At 52.9% G+C, this 14,175-nt stretch overlaps 1 protein-coding gene across 2 annotated transcripts in view; it reads left to right on the forward strand.

Annotated features, from left to right (window-relative positions):
• The window catches only part of MGMT (O-6-methylguanine-DNA methyltransferase), a 282,167-nt gene extending 268,715 nt beyond the window's left edge, over positions 1 to 13,452 (forward strand). For both annotated transcript variants that reach the window (XM_063103089.1, XM_063103090.1), the window contains 2 exons: positions 5,626 to 5,765; positions 13,157 to 13,452. In XM_063103089.1, the coding sequence (XP_062959159.1) occupies positions 5,626 to 5,765; positions 13,157 to 13,339 (323 nt within the window). In that variant the 3' untranslated portion in view covers positions 13,340 to 13,452. The remainder of the gene's footprint in view (positions 1 to 5,625; positions 5,766 to 13,156) is intronic.
• Positions 13,453 to 14,175: the final 723 nt, after the last annotated feature.

A 14,175-nucleotide genomic window follows, 5' to 3' on the forward strand; every position in this document is an offset into this window, starting at 1 on the left:
TTGAAAATTCCTCTTGACAGTATTATTTTTGCTTTCAGCTGTCAAATGCATTTAGAAAAACTCTAGAGAGTTTTATCCACTGAGAGAGCTGCAGTGTTTATCCACTTATTTACCATTTACATTACTCTCCTGCTTTCCTAATCTTCCAAGCTCCCCTCTAGTGTCATTTCCCTTCTTTCTAAAGAGCTTCCTTTACCTATTTTAAAGATCAGATCTTTAAAATAATCTTACTTTTTCAACAAATTATCTTTTTCTTTTTTATGTGAAGATGTATTTATTTTAACTCCATTTCTCAAGGATATTTTTTAGTTGAATATAGAGCTGAGCTGACAGTTTTTTTCTTTCTGCACTTTAAGATTGCCGTCTCATTCCTTCCGGCCTTCAGACGTCCTGCTGAGAATTCCACAGTCATTCAGATCAGTGTTCCTCTGTATGTGATGCATTGTCTGTCTCTAGTGGCTTGCAAGGTTTTTTCCTTTGTCTTGAGCTTTCAGCAGTTTGATCATGATGCGTCTGGCAGTAGATATCTGTGGGTGTGTCCGGGTTGCAGTTTGCCTGGCTTCTCGAAAGTGCAGTTGTTTATCTTTTCTGGGGAAATTTTTAGCTATTTTTTTAATAAATTTTTTCTACACCACATTCTTTTTCTTCTCCTTCTGGAACTCCAAGGACATGAACATTAAATCTTTTAACCGTGTCCCAGATGTCCCCGAGATTCTTTTGGTTTTTGGTTTGTTTGTTTTAAATACTTTTTCTCTGTGTTCAGATTGGGAAATTTCTCCCGTATTGTCTTTGGTTTTGTTCACTCTTTTCTCTGGCATATCCATTCTGATGTTGAGCCCATGCAGTGCACTTTTTAATTTTGGTTATTGTGCTTTTCAGTACTAGATTTTTTTATTTGGTTATTTTTTTATAGCTTCTACTTCTTTGCTGCGACTTTGTCTCTCCATTTGTTTCAAGAATGTTTTCCCTTCTTACATTTTTATAGCAGATCCTTTATAGTTTTTGTCAGATGATCCCAACTTCTGTGTTATCTCAGCCTTAGCATGCATTGATTATCTTTTCCCAAACGAGTTGAGATTTTCCTGATTATTTACATGCTTAGTAATTTTTGATTGTGTACTTATCATTTTGAACATTATGTTATGAGATTCAGTGTCTTGTATAAATCCAACAAATAATGTTGATATTTTTGTTTCAGGAGGCAATAAACCTAGTTGGATTTGGTTCATAAGTTCTGGCCAGCTTTTTATGGGTTTTGATTTTAATGTCTATTTCTTTTTCAAATCCTTTGCATGCCTTTTAAGATCTGTCCTCTTGGGTACCTTTCAGCAGCCAGTTTGGGACATGGCAGTTCCTAACCCTCTGATAATCAGTTCTCAAAGTCCTTGGTTTAGGGTCAGATCCACATATGCACGGATGGGCAGGTGCACAGCTAACATGAACAGGTGATTCCAGGAGTTTATAAACAAATTTTTTGTTTGCTTTTACAAACTCCTCTTTCTCCACAGTCTCATGGTACTTTCCAGTTCTCAGGCTCTCCTTTCAGTCCCCTGTACGGAAAGCTGGGGCTTAACCCACCCTGCTCTGCTACACACTTCCTGCAGCTGCACGCTTCCTGCAAATGCACGCTTCCTGCAACCCTGATCGGGCTTAGCATCAGGAAGACAGAGAGAGGGAAGCATCAGGAAGACAGAGAGAGGGAAAGGCACAGGGTTCTTCCCACCTTTTGGGACCCCACCTCCTCCTATCACAAAGGGGCTGACTCCTCCCCAGGGGTGTAGGCTCTGGTGGGCCTTGTTGCTACCCCCACCACCACAAGATTGCTTAGGGAGGGACTGAAGTACAAGAGTTCAGAGATTTTCTACTCTCTGTGAGTGTGGGAGATGCTGTTTCCTCCCCACACTGGACTAGAGCCCCCAAGGTGCTCCCGCTGCACCAGCACTCACCTCAGCACTGCGACAAGGCAGGCTGGGGAGAGCAGAGGGGAAATGGTGAACCCGCCGTCATGGTGACGGAGCTTCAAATTCTCACCTTCCTCCGGTCTGGCCCGCAGCACTGCTCTGCACGGCCCTCGCGTGGGGGGCCCAGGCCTGCAAAGGTGCGTCTGCCCAGGTCTACAAAGGTGTCCACAAGAGGAAACCGAGGATGGTGGGCTTGCCCATTTCACCTGGAGCTGGAGCCCCCTCCCTCCCCTTCATGTTTCAGGCTCACTCCTCACAAGTTCATTCTGGCAGCTTTTGATGGCCAGGCAGCAGTCGGTCAACTAGCTCTGGTGAGTGCCACAGACCCCAGATCCCGGGGAGCCCCTTTCCAGGCCACTTGCTGGTGGCAGGAGAAGTCCTGCAGGGGCTGGAGTGCCACTCTCTGAGGACACAGATGTGCCAGGGCAAGTCCACGGCCACCGAGACGCTCCCCGGGCAAGGCCCTGCAAATAATACTTGTGCACCTGCATCCAAGTGTGTCCCCCTAGCTGCAGCCTGGCCGAGGAAGAGCCCCAAGGCCCAGGCTGCAGAAGGATGTTCCCTCCTCAGGAAACTGCGTCCTTCGACAAAGGTCACCATCCAGGGAGCTGTGGCAGTTGAGAGAAAGGAGGCTCTTCCCCAAGAACTTGGGAGTGTGCTGCGGTGCCCCCTGGAGGGTTGAGTCTCAGCTGACTCGCAGCCCAGCCACGTGCAGAGGGGGCACAGGGTGTGCTTGTCGGGGTAGCTCTTACGATGACATTTATCACAAGGGGAGGCAGAGGCCAGGACGAGGAAGCGGCTCATCCGAGGTCTGCAGTGGTAGAGCCTGGTGGCCCTGCCTGTTTCCCTCTGCTGTGCTCCTGGGGTGGGGCTGAGCTGGCCCCCGACTGCCCGGCCCTCCTCAGAGCCCCCCTCACCACCCCCACGACATGGCACACAAGGCGCTGGCATGAAACCCACGCCCCTGACACAGAACGAATTCTCCTATGGCCAGTGGTAGAAAGCGGCATTCAACCAGGCAGGGAGAGGATTTGGAGAACAGTCCTCTTGGGTCCGGTGGTTACGGTGGGTGTGCTACGTTGCCACCCCTGCTGAAATGAAAACAGCCACGTCCCTGAGAGAAGGGGACTCTGAGAAGCAGGTCAGCCTCCAGCACGGCCACAGTACCCGAGGCCAGAGCGGGCAGGAGGAAGGAGGAGACCGGAAGGAAAGCAGGAGGAGCGGGTGCAGGAAGGGAGCACATGGGAGGGTAGGGCCCGAGACAGGAGGACAGAGTTTTCATGGCTGCCCCTTTGGGCCACCCGAAATGATCGGGCCAGCCACGGGTGACTGATGTGGTCGCCTCAACCTCAAGAAGTCATCTCGTGCACATTGGCACGTGTCCATCTTTATGAGCAGATCTCACTGCACTTTAGAATGATGCTTCACAGCAGAAAGTGCCGGCCCCTCAGCCGTCCCATCGTGCATGGGGTCGAGGCCTGTTTAGACTAATTAGTGCCTCTGCGCACTACAGGGGAGACTGAGCACCCAGAGGCGTCTGTGCGGTGACAGGCCTGGCTGCCGAGTATCACGTCTGCGAGCTGTTCTGCTAGCACGCTGCCTGGCACGTGCCAGGGAAGAAATGTTTCCCTTGAAAAACGGACAGTGAAGCTGAACGTGTTTGATGAACTCTGCGCTCGCACCAGGCCACGAAACTGCTTTTTGACACGATGCTCTGGCGCGGGGAAGGAAGGGTGCTCCATGGCCGGGCAGCCATTCGTCAGAGCAGCACGCGAGGCTGGTGCCCAGGACAGGACGTTGGAACCGTGCCGCTGTCTCTGCCACCGCTCCACGCTCTAGCGGGGTTAGCACACACCTCCCTCATTTATTCCTACAGGTTTAGTAAAGTTCCAGGCTGTTCTGGAAAACCCAGGCAGCGTCCTGTCCCTGGGTCAGAGCATGGTGGGCCAGACCACCAGCGCCGTGCTCCCCAAGGAAGGCAGGACACTGGCCGCCGCCTCCCGGAGCGTCAGCGCGCAAGGGCCTTGTTTCTTCTGCAAGACAGCTGCCCCTGAGATCTTTCTCTCCAAGTCAGCACCAGGCTGACTCACTTTTCTTCTTTTTTTTTTTCTTTTTAAAGTTAAGTATAACAACCACAGCACCAATAATAAAAATTAACAGTTTGATTTCAAAACCCTTCCTGTTCAAATGACAGTAAACAGAGTCTGTTTGCCTAAGGAGACCCTCCCAGCAATCAGCCAGTACCACAACTGTGTGTGCTAATGAACCCAAAGCTGTTAATGTGGTTTCTTCAGTTAAATTGATTCATGAATTTTGAAGAGAACATTATCTAATGAATTTTCTTTGAATAGAAAGCAATTAAAAGGACAAATCAGTCTGATTAACCCCAAAGTCACCCTCCTGCCACAAATGGTGTACAGTTTGAAATTATATCATAAAAACTAGAGCACATTTGCTATCTCTTTGCCCTCTACTAATCCATGTAAATTAATGAACAACAAAGTTAATTTCTTTGATGACCCTTTTCTAGTATCACCTGGATTATGCTGATGTTTAATTTGCTTAATGTTATAATAAAGACTAAACAGATTTTTTTTTTCCCGGTGAAGTGATTATCGTTCCCTTCAGTTAAGAAGTAATTTTTATTATTTGACACGCATGTTCGGGTGTGTTTCCTTTAAGAGCCAAATCGTACTTTGCCAGCTTGGCACCAGGTGTAATTAATGCTATTATGGACACTCTCCGGAACAGCGTTCCTGCCCGTGGAGCCCTTCCCTGTGCTGCTGCCATTCACAGACTCCTGCCCCTGGAGGGTACGGAGCCCCACAATGGAGAACAGGGCTTCGTCTCCACTGCTCCTGAGCCATGTGTCCCCTTTGGAAAGACAATAGGTATCGATTCAGACGGACCTCCTTCACGTGCCTGGGTTTCTCTCCTGCAAACCCCACACCAAGGAAGCAATTCTAAAACCTGGAGGCAGAGGGGGAGAATGTTCTCCTGCGTTCACCTATTCATTCCTGCACCAAGTGCAGAGCAAATGCGATTTGCTGTGGTTAGCCAATTAAAATGGGAATAAAGTTGTTTTATTTTTGAAGCCTTACTCATTAAAGATGCCTTCAGCCAAGGTCGCTGCCAGCCCCTGCGTACCACGGTGTTTGGCGTTCTGAGCAGTAGCTGGGGGCAGTTCTGCTTGATGCTGGATGTGGGCAGCTAGCATAATATCGCAGCCCGGCCGGTGGCTGCTTTTTCCTTCTGTGTCCCAGCTGAAGTTGGAAATTAACCAGCAGTACAAAAGATTTCCAAGCAGATGGGCAGGCAGGGAGTTCCGTGCTTACTAACTGAACAGTGCTTGCAGATTTGCACATGCCCACTTACTGGAAGAGTGTCCACGATCCTGTGTGGGACATGGGGAAGGTGGGAGGAGATAGAGATCTGTGCTGCAAGGTCCGGGATGCCTTCCGAGGAGCCAGCCTGCTCTGTGCCTGCCTCATATCTCCTCCTCTGGTGACGTGGTGACAGGACGGTATGTGGAGGCCACGTTGTAACTGTGTGTAACACCTCTATTTGTGTTGGTGCATTCTCCGTTTTGGGACCAGCAGCTATTTATATCAGGGCTGTTGGAGCCGTTTGTGCAAATAACATCATTCTGCATTCTGCCTTTCAGATTCGTTCACCAGAAAGGTGTTGTTGAAACTGCTGAAGGTCGTGAAGTTTGGAGAAGTGGTTTCTTACCAGCAACTAGCAGCCCTGGCAGGCAGCCCCCGAGCCGCTCGGGCTGTGGGAGGAGCAATGAGAAGTAACCCTGTAAGTGCTCTGCGCGGGCTCAGGCTGGCTGCACTTGGGCACGGTCCTCACGCTGCCCCTGGGAGGCAGGTGTCCTCTGATTAAGCATGTCCCCGAGGCAGCCTGCGAAGCTGGGCTGGAGAGGAGCAGACATGGCTGTGATGGGGACCACTGCCCCAGACGCCCCTGGAAGTGGTGAAACACCCCCCTCCACCACCCCCTCTTGGTGGGAGTCACAGCTGCATGAGCCCCTCGTGCCCATGGTGAGTGCAAAGGAGGACGGGAGGGAAGTCTCCACATGACCGCAGTTTCATCCATTCATTCACTGCACAGTTGGGTGTGTGCAGCACCTATTCCAGGAGCCAGGAGCGCAGCAGGAGCAAGACAGATGAAAGGTCCCCCACGTGGCACTCCCGTCCTGCAAGGCCATGTGTGAAAGGGTGCAGGTCCAGCCCACCTCCTTGGGGCTGCGCCTGTCATCATGACCCGGGTTCTCCTCAGGGACAGTGCCGTCCCTCAGGGCCCCTTGTCCTCGCCCTTCTGTGTGTCTGTAGTCAGGTTTTACTGAGCTCGAGGCTTCAAGACCACACAAGCCATGCTCGTGCCCCTGGGGCCGGGCCGTGCAGCTGGTGGTGCTGGAGCACAGGCCGTCCAGTTTGAGCAGGGAAGTTGCACACAGTAGGAGGTGGGAGGACACCTCGACATGGGCCTACCTGCGTGACCACCAGGAGAACCCGCACAACCTCGAGAGTGCCCTGGGATATCCCAGTTCTCATTAGCCCTCTGGTGCCCACTGAGAGTGCGCAATCACGTTAGGAACGGCTTCTCCCCAAAGCTATTCTGATGTCTAACATGATAGAAGCATGCCATCTTACCAGGGACAGCACGTATGATCGTCATGTCACAGCATGGGAAATTACTAAATTAGATAGACCCCACTTCTTTAAAAACTGCTGTGGCTCTGCTGTGTATTTGCAAAAGTATTTTCATCCTGCTCACAGGGGAGAGGCCGCCGTTTGGCAGCCCGAGGGCAGAGCCTCCACGTTTCTAGGAGATGGCAACTACGTGGCCTTTTGCACAAAACTGCATTGTTGCTCCTTCAGAAGCAGCTCCCGCAGGTTTGCAGTGGAGCACGTTGTCTTGGTGTGCGCCCAGAGCTGGAGAATATCTGAACTGTGGAAGCGGAGGTGACACGCACAACAAACGGGCCCCAGCTCCCGCACCCTTCACCTGCCCAGTTTTGTTGCCAGTGGCTGGTGGGTGCAGGAGCGTGTCTCAGTGCACCTTTGTGGTTTCATTGCTGCGCTCTCCCCTCCCAGTGCAGAGGGTCCCATGTTACAGCGCATGTGGGATGCTTCTGAATCAAATTTGCGAAGTTGGTTGTTGACATTTTCCAGTGAAGCTTCATCTACATCTGCCATCTGGAAGGCCCCCACTTTCTCCCGGGGTGTGAGTCCATTTTAAGGAGTTGGACCTGGCTGCAGGGAAAAAGGGCAGCTCCTGCACCGTGGGGTCACGGCTGCGTTTACCGCCCCAGGGGAAGGTTGGACCCACTCGTATCTCCTGCATCCCTCTTTCACACCGTGGCCATCACCATCTCAGGCAGTTCCTGCTCTTCCTGCCCCTGGGTGGAGCCAGCCACTCTCTCCTCCCACACCAGGGGCCTGATTCGATGCCCTCTGTGCGCACACGTGAGCACGGGAGCGGCCTCCTCGGTGGCACCAACACTCTTGCTCCCTGGGCGTGTGCAGCTCGCAGCTCTTGCTGTGAAGACAAGCTCCACAAACCGACATGCCCAGAGCAGAGCCCCCACCCACCTGCCTTCTGCAACGCCAGCAGTTTCTCACTCTGCCCGGGCTGGTAGCGATCCTGCTCGTGGCAACATTCAGAAAACATTTATTGTTCTGCAAACCGGTGTGGCTCTCTTCCCCTGCTATTAATCTCTATGAATGTCTCTGTTCAAATATGGCTTCAGTCACTGAAATTTATAAAACAGGATCTCACGGGATTTAAAACTCTAGCATTGTAAAGTCTACATGTTGATACCCCCATTGCTGGCCAGAGCCAAGGTCATGGCAGAATTGGACAGGATGGTTCTGCGTCAGCATTCCTGCTGTGCCGAAGGCAGCAGAATGGTGGGGAGTCCTCCTGTGGCCTTTCTAAGGGCTTCAACCCATGCAATGAGTGACCTTCAACCCAAGGCAAAGGTGGCACGGGTGCCAGCAGCTGCACGACCTAGTGGTGTCCCCTTCACAGCACAGATATGCCGGAGACGCTCCTGCAGGGAGACCCTCAGCTTCATAGTTTACTGTAGTTCAGGGTGTTGGGTTCCCATCCAGTCCCGTCAGAACCTCATTAGCATGGGCCAGGAGGGCTGAAAGGTGACCCAGGGACTCAAGGGGGAAAGGGGCCATCACCAATGGAATTGACATCCTCAGTGGGTGTCCCTGTCGACGCCAACAGCAAGGGCCCAGCAGGAGGACCATGCACATCGACTCCAGCGTGGACGCACGTCATGGACACCTGCTCATGGAAAACATTTCATGTTTAGGCTGAACAGGACAATTGTGCACTTGAAGGAGGAAAGTGAAGAATGGGTTTCGAATGTTACAAAACACCTTAAAGTTCGTTGTGCATTAATTCCTTAGGTGCTTGCAGTACACGTGAACACGTTACTGCACATGCTGGTGGCGTGGGTTTCTCCACCCCTACAAGAGAAAGGGATGGTTTTTGCTACGTGGGCATTTACTCCATCCTAGGAACTTGATTTCTTCAAAGTTTTCCATGAAGGACTCACTAGCCCCATGTAAGATGATTGGGCAGCCTTCCAGAAGGTTGTCTCCCCACGCTGTCCTGAAAAGGATGGCTAGTTTCCTAGTACGTGCAATTGAAACCTCTCCATGCCCCCCTCAACAAAGCACCCTTCGCTTCATCCTCAGACGGAATTTGCTAAATGCAGTTCAAAGGCGATCAATACGATGTGCTGAGACTTTCCCACCTTCTTCTAAACAAGCGCATTCCTGAGGAGTTAGTTTATTCACAGAGTGCCACAAGCGTTAATGACCCCCCGAGCCTTGTTCTGCCAGTCACCCAGATGGCTGTTGATAAAGATTTAGCATCATGTTCTGAGCGTCAGGGTTGTCAGTGGAGCTGAACCATTTGACCAGAAGAAAAAAACGCACAGGGAGCTATTGATTACAGCTTCTCAGTGTCACTTGTTCACCAGGATTTAGGTATTGATGAGGCTGCAAGTGAAAACAAGCTCTTTCCCTTGTGGGCACCTGCCCAGAAGAACAAAGGCGAAGTTGGAAAAAATATCCAGCCCGAACCAGAATCAGAGGGATTCCATTATTGATTGAAAGGCCCCTTCATGTTATTTTTGTTGGAGACAAATCTATGGGTTTGGAAGTTTTATAGCATTTGAGAAAGGGTCTGCGTAAGTGATGGATTCGTGTATTGGATGAATTAGGTTTCACAGCATGAAGATTTCAATGCAGCTGTGATATTATGAGCTTCTTGGTTATTGATAAGAATTACATTTTATGCTGTACAGGCTTTAAAGAAGAGGGCATAGAGGGTCGGATCCTTTGAAAATGTCCTTAGGGCCCCAATAAATTTTAGCAGGTTTCATTATTCTAATAGTCCAAAACCTGCCACCAAAATTAACACAAGCAGAAGCAGTGTTCCTAGTTTCTAATGGGAAAAACAGCGCCTGTTCGGCAGGGTGCCTCTCCGCGTCTGTGCGTACACAAGGTGAATAGCCGTCACCGCCGCCACAACGATTGTCATCTGTGCCACCAGCCCGTCTCTGCATCGATACGTAGAAAAACATTTGCTTATATCAGTCGTTTCTATAATCTCACAGCTCATTGAGAGGGAGGGAAGAAAATCAAAGCTCACTTGTGAAATCTGTTATTAGGTAGGAAAACTGAATTGGTGCCTAAACGTTTATAAAACTAGATGAATTAAATGCCTGCCTCTCTACCCGTCCAAAATGTGAACTTTGTTTCTTCTGATGATGTCCTCAGCGCAGTTATCCCTGTGACTGTTGCATTTGGTAAGGATCATTCGAGTAAATATTCCACTCTCAGAATTCTCCGTTGCTCCTTCCAAGAAGACTGGGATTGTGCACCGCAAGCAGGACGTGGCAGAGTCGCTGTTAAACTCCACGCCAAAGAGAGTCAGCTCTTGGTCACCCTCACCATCACCACGCTGGTCCTCCGAACATGCTTAGCCGTCAGAGCACATTACCATGGTAACCCAAATTTGTAGTCCAATCCAGGACTGGCTTTGAGACGCGAGGGTCCCTCCTCCCAGCCAGGCTCTGTCAGCATGGGCACGTCCCACAAGGTCCCCTCGAGGAAGGTGGTACCATGAGGAGTGCGTGGCCAGAACCCCTTCTCTGCCTCTTGACAGCTGTGTGCACTCGGGCGAGAGACCTCACAAGATGTGAGGTTCACCAGCCTGGCCTGGGTGTTGGGGGCCGCAGGGTGGGGTGTGCAGAGGCGCAGTGTTGAGCATGGAGTGCGCCTGCGCACCTGGCTTTGTCACTCTCCATGTCTAAGAGAGGGCTGGGGATGGCCCTGGACGTGTGTAGCTGGGCGCCACAGAGGGACACATCAGCCAGTGTCTGTGACGCAGGTGAGTGCATGGTAGTGATAGCAGAGCTGCCTGCACTGATGGCCTCAGGCAGGGCAAGAGCAGGAATCGCCACCCCAGGAAGCCGAGGGACGCAAGATCCAGAGCCACTTCCACTGGAACCTATCTGACCAGCAGCAGGTCGCTTTGTATGGTCACTTGCTTTGGAGGGTGGAGCATGGCGGGTGGAGATCTTCTCTGGCGGGATGACTGCGGGGAGAAGGCAAGACTGGAGTTGGAGCAATACCCAGCGGAAGCCTGGGGGATCCTCGCCCTTGGGGTCCTGCAGGACGGCTGTGTTTTCTCATCACAGCAGGACACTTGGAGCTGGGCAGCTGTGGGTTTCCAGGAATCTGGGGTACAGGGGAGAGCGGGCTGTCCAGGAGCTGCAGGGTGCAGGACGGAATGGGGCTGGGCAGTGAGCTGTCCCTGGATGCCTCCTACATGCCTTCCATGTGCCATGAAGGCTAAGGACCTTCCAGAGTGAGCCCTGAGCCCTCTCCATCTCTGGAGCTGGCCCTGGCTCCTGGAGTTGTGCTCATTGGCAGTTCACACTCTACATGGAGAAGTCACTGTGATCCTGTGCATGAGGATGAGACAGGACACCACAGGAGCCCCAGGCCTTCCGCAGCCAACAGCCACGCCCCTGCTCCCAGTGCAGTGAAGGCTGTCTCTCTGGAGACTGTCATTAGGAAAGTGGCGACTGCTCCAAGACCTCATCATGCCTCCTCTGGGAAATCCTTCCAGGGCAGCTCTTCTCAGGAACACTTGTTGGGATGCTCAAGCAGAAACAGCCGCTGAGCCCCCAGAGTTTCCTGTGGTGGGGACATGGGGTGGACCCCTGAGGCTGGCAGTTCCCTGGGCGTGTGGCCATCTCTGGCACGCCAGTGTGCTCTGAACTGTCTCTGCTGGCTGCCCAGGGAGGGAGAGGGGGACAACCAGAGGTGGCTCCCATCTGCTATGGGCTTTAAGGGGCCTTAAATTACACCCTTGTCTTTTCCACCTGTTCTCTGAGCCAACTGAGAATGGATGGAAGACGCCAAGATATTAGCTTTATTAAGGTCCAAGCAAGACTGGAGGAGGTGCGTGGCCATGATGACTTCCCTGACAGTCCGCACCAGCATTAGACTCCCCTATCCCTGGCCCCACTGCCTGAGCTCAGGCCTCCCACGCCAGGGCAGGCGCTGACCACCCTGCAGAAGACATCAGAGCGCCTGCACTGTGGGGCAGGCAGGTCACTTGCAGGAACCTGAAAGGGGCTGAGCTGGGCCTTCCCATTTCCTCCTCCCATACAGATGGTCAGTGAGTCCGCTGTGGGGACAGGGCAGTGAGGTCAGGAGTGGAAACCAGGGACAAGGACAGCAGCAACTGCTCCCAGCCCCCAGCTGCAGCCACCACAGCCTCAGCCGGACAGTGGGCCGTGGCGCTGCTCCTGTCCACACAGCCTGGGCATCGGTAGAAGGACCACTGCGGCAGGTGTCTCTGAGGACGGTGGCTGAGGAGGGTGCCCTCCCCTCTGGAAGGAACAGGGATTCCCTTCTCCTGGTGGGACTGGCTATAAGGAAGGAATCGTCAGGCAGGACTGCAGGCCTGTGTGTGGCTGCAGGAGTCATGAGCAGAGCCCCAGGTTGTGATACTCACTCTGGATCCCAGCACCTATGTGCACGTGGTGTTCATAGTCTTAGCTCTGGCATATTAGTAGCCATGAGTCTGAAGTACCTGCTCCAGGCCAAGGAAAATAATGGGCGGTGTGCTGTGGGAGGGCCCAGGGACACTGTGACCGGGGCCCTGTCCGTGGGTACATCTGAGTCAATAGGGAGAACTGTCTGCCATTTGGAACTCTCTAGTGTGCCGCCTTTTGAGTAGCAGGTGAGTTTGGGCAGATTTGGAGATGGCCTACAGCACAAACCCCAGCCACCCCACCACAGCCTTGGACCCCAACAGTGGAGCCCCTTCTGATGATCGGTCATCTCCTCTTTGTAGGATTGGGCGTGGTTTGTTTAAGTCACTCTGTCAGACTAAGATAAGCCTGTGAGTCCTCAGTTTCACTCCGGAGGTGGGCAGCTGGATTGTAGCTGTGTCTCCCCAACCATCTGCATGGAGGGGTGAGGGCGGGCAGGGGCACTGGGTTTGGATCCATGCTGGGATGGAATGGAAGAGCGGTCACACCCTGTCCCAGAGTGGGGGTGGCAGTGGAGGCTTGTCAGTGGCAATGAACAGAGCCCACGCTTCTCAGATTCCTCCAAGTACCCGCAAGACCAAGCAGGAAAACCCCTCCCAGCAGGCGGCCACCGTAAAGCAGGGGCTGGCAGCCTTCCCCAGGAACGGCCAGGGCCAAGGCAGCCACAGACAGAACAAGGGCGTGACAGTGTTCCGATAAAACTTTATTTACAGAAACGGATGGTGGATTGTGCTGGGCCACCGAGGGGGCTGGGGCAGTCTCCTCGGAAGTGTTTGAGAGTGTTACATACCACCCAGAACTTAGAAGTGTAATTCTAAATTTTGCAAGTGAACACTACAAATTTCTCACCAGACGAAATTAAGTTTTCTTCTCTCAAATCTTGGCATAGAAGGGATTCTCTGGAAGGTGCCCACGTCCCCCTTATCTAGCCCAAGCCCAGAGACTCAAGGGCCTTGGTGGGTGGGGGATGGGGAGGCAGGAGGAGGTGACGCTGAGACAGAGCCAGTGCCACCCCTGCACCAGCTGCCTGCCTGGGCCCGACCTCTTGACCCCCACAACCTCACTGGCCCTGGACCGTCACCCTGTTTTTCAGGTCCCCATCCTCATCCCGTGCCACAGAGTGGTCTGCAGCAGCGGAGCCATTGGCAACTACTCCTCTGGAGGACTGGCCGTGAAGGAGTGGCTTCTGGCCCATGAGGGTGGCCCAGCGGGGACGTCAGCCCAGGCAGAGAGCAGGGGTGGCCCCAGCAGCTCCCCGCGTGCTGGCCGCAGCTGAGTGTGTGCAGCAGGAGTGAGCATGGAGCGGCAGATGGAGGCAGGACCGCGTGGGGCGCGGGCTGTATGCACCAGTATATTAAAAGAGCCAGGCATGTCCTGGGGGACACAGCATGTCTGCCCTCTCTTGTTTTTACATCTTACAGCAGAATGAGTTCAGACGACCGTCATTGTGCGTGTCGTCTGTTCCTTTCCCTAGCCCTGTTATTGTTCCATTTTTAATGTCCATTAAAACAGGTGAGGGGATGCTGGCAAGTGTTGGGGCCACTGCCCTGGGTGGGGGGCGGCGTCTGGCACCTGCAGGGAACAGCTGGCTGCTCGGACACCGCCCATACCGTCCACACTGAAAGGCTAACCTGCCCCGCGTGATCCCACGTTGTCCCTCCTTCCTGGCTGTTCCCACTGCCGACACCACGTTCTGCGCTCATGGTTCAGAACACGCCACACGAGGCTTGCTGAAGGAACGGGGGCAGTCGTGGAAACAGATGCTTAGTAGAGGTTTCTAGCCTTGTTTTTCCAGCTGCCAGGAAAGCTCGTGCAAGATGCATGCATTTACGGTCTGTATCAATAGAATAGAAAACAACCATCTGCCAAAAAGGTTTGGAGAGACAGATAGCCCTTTGGGCAGGGCTTGGGTTGAGCTAGCACCCTCCTTGGCACCAACATCTTGCCAGCTCCCTGGCTTAGTGCTGTCTGAGCAGCAGGTGGGGAGGGACACAGGCCTCTCGTCCCAGAGGCCCCTCGAAGGGGCCAGAAGGACCTTGGGCCTATTAGGGCCCCAGGACCCCAATGTCCAGACTGGAAGTCGAAGGTTACACGTGGTGGGTCGGCTCCTGT

Source organism: Cynocephalus volans, chromosome 7 (assembly GCF_027409185.1).
Source record: "Cynocephalus volans isolate mCynVol1 chromosome 7, mCynVol1.pri, whole genome shotgun sequence".
NCBI classification, from domain to species: Eukaryota; Metazoa; Chordata; class Mammalia; order Dermoptera; family Cynocephalidae; genus Cynocephalus; species Cynocephalus volans.